Genomic DNA, 6887 nt, shown 5'->3' with positions numbered 1-6887 from the left:
TTGATTCCGCCGAGCTGAGGACCTAAATTTCTCCTTCGGGAACAAGCAATAACTGACCGAAATCTTTATCGCAATTACAATTCGCTTTAGTTGGCTAGGTATTAAAACGAGCCAGATGGCAACATTATATTTATTTGATAGTTAACATCCACAGAATTACATGAGTGTCTCGAGGGGCCTCACTATTGCTGAATTATCTGTTTGTTCGTTCGCTTCGAGTGGTCAGAATCCTAGAGTTTTTACGCCGACGTTGTAACGTAAATTTACAATTTAACAAGCAAGCAGGGAACATGAAATCGCTGTGTAATCACATTTAGAAAACGATGCATATCTTACCTTTTGCTTTAAAAGGATGTGCTCTTAAAATGCGGTTGTGTTATTAATTCCGAGCAAGATATTTCTTTATCCGTAGACACGTATTTCCGCTTTGGGATAGTTAAGGAATATCTGTCACGAGAAAAGTACCAATTGTGCTTATATCGTTCCAAATTAGACAGAATGAGGAAATCGATGGTTGTTATGAAATGAAAGCTGTATATATATATATATATATATATATATATATATATATATAACTGCATATATATATATATATATATATATATATATATATATACATATATATATATATGGTGGAGAAAGTGGATTAGCACCAATCATGTACGTGATGGGAATAAATATAATGAGTTATTTAGTCACCGAGAGGAAAAATAGGTCTTAGTAGTGTTCAGGTTTTGTAATTATTTCACAGCCGAGAGAACGACTCAATGATTCAGGGCATGTATCCCGTTTTTTCTTCCTTCGTTATACCTTTGGAGAGTTACAAATTAGAGTAAAAATTCATTTCGAAACTGTTTTTTTTTTTGCGTGATATTTCATGCATATTACATCACCCTACTTACACAATCTAAATGGCTAACACCCACATAATCTAAATTTAGATCAATGGGTTCAAGCCGTCTCAAATGATCATCTAAGTCTTCCCAGTAGCTCATTAAATATGCATAAACATTTCGACCAATCAACTCCCTTCACTTCGGATGCGTAGGGGGGGAAACCTTTACCGATTGGAATAGTTTCGAACTCGCTAGCTTTTCTTGGTTTGGAAGTTCAGGTATTATCGGCTTTGTCGTGCACTTTTGGCGCTTCTTCGTTACTATGACCGACAAGGATACAAGTAGAGCTCGCAAAAGAACATATAATAAGATAAGCGATGTACAAAGGTCAAAACTACAAGAATATTATGACGGCGGCATGAGAACATGCGGTTCTGATAATACGGAAAAAATTGGAGTGGCAGCCGAGGAAACTGGGCTGACTATTGATCAAGTAAAGGTAAGATATTTTTTAGTTGGACTGAAACACTACCATGTTTCATGTATGTGGAATACCCCGCCACTTATTTGCATCTCATTGAATAATAATAGCGATCATTATGGTGAGTGCTTCTTTCTTCAAAGCACACCGACATATGTAAATCATGTAGCGGTATATTGTCCTATAGAATTAATTCCCTTACTCTGTGTGCTGCATAAACGAATCTTTTTAAAGGATTGATTCTTAAACAGAATTTCATCCGTCATATACCGAGGTCAAGGAAGTTAACTGTACGATTGTACTATTCATAATGAGGCCTTGTGGTAATTATTTCCCTCGTTAATTAAAGTAGGCTTACTTTTTTTTTGAAAACAATTGCTTTATGCAGTTTTATGCTCGAAAATACGCTTGCAGTGTGCAGTATAATCAATGATCAAGAATATGCCGGTAAAAGAAGATATGTGTTTACTCATCCGTTATTATAAATTTAAGAATATATATTGTGTTACCATTACAAATATTGAGAGCTAACCGCAAGCAACCTTAGTTAAAAGTGGGCTCTGTAGGCCAACAGAAGAACTAGTTAGGCCAACCTGAGTGCTCTGAGGCTAACCAGAGTACAGGTTTGGCTAATTGGAGCTGAAAAGTAGGCTAACCAAAGTGTTAATAATAGGTAACCCATAGCTAACGATCGAATCCAGGTTCGAAGTTTAGGTATCCTCAATCTAGAGCTGTTAAATGTTATAATCACATTATCCATTCGACATACATGTACATACCAAGAAGATCTACCTTTATTGATTTGTTGCCAGCCAATCATTCTGTACTGGATTGAAAATTTGCTCTGTATACAAGCTCAGAGTTTCTGTGAGCAGCTTGCATGGGTATTATAGGGTCAGGCCCTGCCAGGGGTTCCCTGTGTTGCTTGTCTGAATTTAAAAACCCTACGGTTATTATTATTTTGTCTTTATTTCTCCACCTTGTTGTTGTTGTCAGAATTTTGGTGAACAAGATCTTAATTTTTTTCATACTTTCATATATATGCCACAGCTACTTTTCGGACCATGTCCCCTGTAGGAATTTACCCTGGCTGGGCCTCTATAGGGCCAGCCAGTGAAAGAGAGCAAAAAGGGAAGGGTTTCTATTGTAAGGCATTTTGAAATACTTTATTTTAATGTGGTACAGTTATGTAGAAATGGATTGGAAATGCCAGACAAAAGGAAAAGATAAATTCTGGAGTACAAGCAGCTCCAAAGCCAATTAAGATCCCAACTGGTTCACGTGGCTCACACTCCTACAACATGTTCTGTTCAGAGTATTTCAAGTCAGGTGAGAACCCTGATAATGTTTTCAAACACTAAGGACAGATTATTTACATGCATTATAACTATTATAGACCATGGCTAAAATATAGGGTAACATTAGAGGTGTACAGTCCTGGGGCATGGGTGTGCAAATCCCCCCCCCCCCCCCAGTTTAAAAAATTTTCAAAGTCCAAAGGTGCCCATACGCCTATGGGTATCATTAATAAACCTCTACTAGTCTATTATTTCTAAGTAATGAATATTGTGGTTTTCTCTGCTAACTGTGCCTGCTGGACATTTATTTTATTTTGGTGCAAGGATACCAGATTTAAATCAATAATGGACAGTGGTCTTGTTAAACTGTGTCTAAACCCAGGGGGGTACTTGCAGGGGTGGGGGTCTGACAGAGCTCTATATTGCAACCCAAAAGGGTTTTCATCTTCCGCTACTTTTAACCTTTGACACCATAATAGAGTTGTTGATTAATTTATTTTCATTTTTAGTTGATGCAATATCTTTGATTGCCGAGGAAACTGAAAATCATGCAGTGACATTGTAATAATCAAACCTATTGAATTGATATTCAGTGGAAATGAAAGCTTTAATTTTTTTTTGCTAGATGAGTGCAAGAAATTGTCCTTGGCTCAAAAGAATGAAGAAGCTGCCAAGAAATGGCGTGACATGACATCTGCAGAAAAAGATGCGTTCAAAGGAAAAGCAGAAAGTTTAAAGGCCCCTGATGTTTCAGAGCTTAGTGAGGCTCAAAAATCTAAATTGATATCAGTTCACAGAAAAAATCTTCTAAATGAGGTAAAGGTTTCAATCACTTTATGAAATAATCTCCAGCCAAGCTCAATTCCGATTAGGTAGCATAAACCATGCAAATTCAGAATAACTTAAAACTTTATTAAAAGTGGATGAGTAATTTCTAATTATCGTACTCTGTGGGAATTAATGCAACATGCGGATGTTTGTGTCCTTTTGAGTAATCCTCGTGCCACATTTTACTTTTTCATCTGCTTCAGATCATGTTTCTAGAAGACTTGGGCTGTGAATCTTCTCTGATTTTTCAAGACACTTCAGGCCAAGTGTACAACTTTGGATCAAGTGCAGGTTTCTCTTTCTTATGCCTGAATCCTGACATCAACATCAAATTCCGAGACCACTTTGGTATATATTATTACTTTGAATTAGTAATATTATAAACATTGAAAGTGTTCTATTGATTTGTTGGCATGCAACTGTATTAGCAGATGTTTATATAGTTTATACTATAAAGTGTGTCATCCAATTGACGAGATTATTCATGATTGTAAATAAGGTGAATACATCATCAAAATAGACCTGAAACTACATAGTACCTCTGTATTTATTTATTTAGCTTGCACCAATGAGAGGTACACATACAAAGATGTACAACAGCTATTCAATTCCAAATACAGTAAGTTTAAGAATATACATATTATTCACTATAGTACAGATGTTAACATGTAATTGTTGTCATCATCATCGTCATCATCATCATCATCATCATTATTATTATTATTAGCTATGATAATAACAACAAAGCTGATGATGTCTATAACAAAATCCTCAAACCTGATTGGTTCTGAACAGCGAATATTTGATCCTTAATCTGAATACTGTAATAAGAAAACTGTCCAATTTGGCCAGTGTGATTACAGCTGCTTTTAACTGGACAGGTCAAATCTGACAATTATGCAGCCAATACAAATCCAGTAGAAAATTCCACTAGCTAATGAAATTGAATTACTTATTCTTACCTTGTGTCTCACATTTTGGCAAAGAAAGTGTCATATGGGACATGTGGAAATGGTCAATAAGACTTACTGTCATACATTTCAGGGGTTATCAGGCTCATTACTTGCTCAATTACTTCCTGAATTGTACTCCACTCAGTGCTATTATCATTACCAATCAATGTTTCTCTTTCTCTTGCACAATAGGTGAAGCAATAAAGAAACCAGGCAGCAGGGTGCCATATCTACGTGGGGGTTTTACAGTAGAAAATCTCCCAGATGGCATTTTCTTTAAGAAACCCTTCCATTATGGCACTAAACAACTCCAGGCCATAATGGAGAAAAAAAGCGAAATTAAATTCGTGATTACCAGTAATGCAAATGTAAACTTGCAAAGCAACAGGGATTTTATTCCCTCTCCAACTCAGCCTGAAACAGTAGTCACTCTTCTGTCCAGGATAGTGGACAGACAATGTGCAGAAAGGGTAGTTAGACTGTCTGACAAGATTAAAGAACAAGATGTGGAGGTTGTGGAGTTGAGACTTGACCAGGAAGAGAGACTTAAAGATTAAATGAATATAGTTTTTATTTTGAAGATGATGCATAGCTTGCTGTTGGTGCTAATATTCAACACTCCACAGAAGCACAAGGGCTTATTGTCCCAGTGTTTACTGAGTCAGAAGATGAGAAATTCTGGCTTTTCTACACTATCCAGAATCCATCAAAACTAGTCAAAGCTTCATTTACTTACAAGATAAAAGGGTATTGGCTTGACTTACAAGGCCAATCCAACTACAAATTATTGAACAATCATCAGGATTATGTTACTATTGCCAACTTGATCAAAAATGGACCCTATGGACCATTATATTTTTTGCAGGGGATGGAAATTTCAGATGACCAGTATTTTAATATACCTGAAGTATTTAACAATGCAATACTTGCTGCCTTAAGAAGTAGCACTATTATTTAAAATTTAACAATATGTACTTTTCAATTTAATATACCTTTTCTAAGAACCTGTTGGAAAGCCAATTTTATAGCCAGCTGACATACAGAGAATCCTAAATTGTAGTTCTTAAATTGTTACTATTATTAAACTATAGATAATGATTAGCCTAGAAGTTTGTTTGCTAATTTGTTGATCATTTTCAGTGGTCCAAGTGGTGTGTCTACAAATGAATACAAAATCCAGTATAAAGTACTTTTATTACCTATTACAATAGGCTACATGCCTGTCATACTTTCTAACAAAGACCACTTGTAGAAGCTTGATTGTACAAAGAAAACCAGAAACATTACATTTTGCCATTTTTGTGTACTAATGATAAGTACTTTTCAGAATCTTTGCCAATATTGTGTACTTTTGGTAGGTGGTAATCAAAGCGTCGTCCAACCCAGGTACATCCCTGTAGTGGACAACATCTAATGGGCCTCTTGGTTTTGCTGAAAATATAGGAAAAATGCAATGTGTCAAAATGAGCATGAATTGAAAAAAGTCAAGAATGCTGTGTACAATAGAGAAAACACTCATCTATGTAACTACAATGAACACAATCCTCTGAAAAACAGAACTGAACAATAAGAAATGTAATAAAATACCTATTTTCCTGATTTCCTTTGGCCTTTCCCTGATTCTTTTCACTCTTTAGCTCCTCAACTTCACTCTTACTCAGCTTATGTGCATGTTTCAAATGGTTGGAAAGATTATTGTATTCTTTCTGGCAAATCTGGAAATAAAATTATAGAAAAATAGATATGTGAATATTTCATTTTGGATCATCATGACTGCTTAGCTTGTTATTGCAAAATGACTGCTAGTTGAGATCATCCTTAGATAGGCCAAGCATCAGCATATGACCTGCAAATATCTCTCTACAAAGAATGATTTATTCATATGTAATATTGTTTTGCGCAAATAACATTCCAGATGCCCATACACAGCTGTGCTCATAATTATTCCAGCAATGCTGCAGATTGTTTCCCAGAGTTTTCAGAGTCATTTGACCCACCCTTATCAGAAAAGAATAGAACATCTAACCAGTATATGCAGAAGTCGAACATGTTTTTCAGTTATTTTAATACCCTGGTGAGTTTTTTAGCCTGGGTTTCCAACATGAAATTTCCCACATGCACTGTCGTCTAGCCTATACTCCACCAACTGCGCCAACTGTACTGGATGGTGGTTGGATAAGGGTGGTGAGATATTATGGGATACAATTCTAAAAAACCGTCTTAGGCTGAAAGAGCAGGTGAAAATTAGTCAAGAGAAAATTAAAATAGGCTGGGTTGGAATATAGGAATAATGCTTAACAGGTTCCTAAACGGACATAGTTTGACGCTACTCTGGTTTGCAGATTTAATGAATTTAACCGAAGAAGTTACGATTCATAGACCCAACGTTTCTACACTCCTGTCTAGTGCCTTCATCAGGGGTGATCTAAACGCTGCAACAAGAGGTCCTTTTACATGATCACTAATTAGGTTTCTAAACTTCAGAGATTTA

At 36.0% G+C, this 6887-nt stretch overlaps 2 protein-coding genes and 2 long non-coding RNA genes across 4 annotated transcripts in view; 2 read left to right on the top strand and 2 right to left on the bottom strand.

Annotated features, from left to right (window-relative positions):
* The window catches only part of LOC149039729 (uncharacterized), a 117539-nt gene extending 116990 nt beyond the window's left edge, over positions 1 to 549 (bottom strand). The window contains exon 1 of the long non-coding RNA XR_016180014.1: positions 337 to 549. This is a non-coding gene — a long non-coding RNA (uncharacterized LOC149039729). The remainder of the gene's footprint in view (positions 1 to 336) is intronic.
* Positions 1 to 6887, top strand: part of LOC149039724 (uncharacterized) — a 193126-nt gene that overhangs the window by 163983 nt on the left and 22256 nt on the right. The gene's annotated exons all lie outside the window — the stretch shown is intronic.
* Positions 960 to 5999, top strand: LOC149039728 (uncharacterized). Its single transcript, XM_089183390.1, has 6 exons — positions 960 to 1335; positions 2511 to 2646; positions 3241 to 3431; positions 3647 to 3791; positions 4003 to 4062; positions 4589 to 5999. The coding sequence occupies exons 1-6, from the start codon at positions 1159 to 1161 to the stop codon at positions 4951 to 4953; spliced, it is 1074 nt and encodes a 357-aa protein (XP_089039516.1). The 5' UTR covers positions 960 to 1158; the 3' UTR covers positions 4954 to 5999.
* LOC149039727 (uncharacterized) lies at positions 5575 to 6529 on the bottom strand. Its single transcript, XM_089183404.1, has 3 exons — positions 6467 to 6529; positions 5984 to 6111; positions 5575 to 5827 (listed from the first exon to the last, which is right to left on the bottom strand). Exons 1-3 carry the CDS (start codon positions 6497 to 6499, stop codon positions 5680 to 5682), a joined length of 309 nt encoding a protein of 102 aa, XP_089039530.1. The 5' UTR covers positions 6500 to 6529; the 3' UTR covers positions 5575 to 5679.

Source organism: Pocillopora damicornis, chromosome 9 (assembly GCF_964200805.1).
Source record: "Pocillopora damicornis chromosome 9, jaPocDami1.2, whole genome shotgun sequence".
NCBI lineage: Eukaryota > Metazoa > Cnidaria > Anthozoa > Scleractinia > Pocilloporidae > Pocillopora > Pocillopora damicornis.
The sequence above is the reverse complement of the archived record's forward strand: the minus strand, read 5'-3'. Positions and strand labels throughout refer to the sequence as shown.

What these genes read in the sequence shown, in the direction of transcription:
- LOC149039727 (XM_089183404.1), bottom strand. Translation starts at nt 6,499, where the DNA reads ATGTTGGAAACCCAGGCTAAAAAACTCACCAGG. An exon ending in AGGCTAAAAAACTCACCAGG is followed by an intron (nt 6,112 to 6,466) that starts GTATTAAAATAA and finishes TTTTATTTCCAG; the next exon opens with ATTTGCCAGAAAGAATACAA. An exon ending in AAAGGAAATCAGGAAAATAG is followed by an intron (nt 5,828 to 5,983) that starts GTATTTTATTAC and finishes CTATATTTTCAG; the next exon opens with CAAAACCAAGAGGCCCATTA.
- LOC149039728 (XM_089183390.1), top strand. Translation starts at nt 1,159, where the DNA reads ATGACCGACAAGGATACAAGTAGAGCTCGCAAAAGAACATATAATAAG. An exon ending in GAAAAAATCTTCTAAATGAG is followed by an intron (nt 3,432 to 3,646) that starts GTAAAGGTTTCA and finishes CATCTGCTTCAG; the next exon opens with ATCATGTTTCTAGAAGACTT. An exon ending in CAAATTCCGAGACCACTTTG is followed by an intron (nt 3,792 to 4,002) that starts GTATATATTATT and finishes TTATTTATTTAG; the next exon opens with CTTGCACCAATGAGAGGTAC.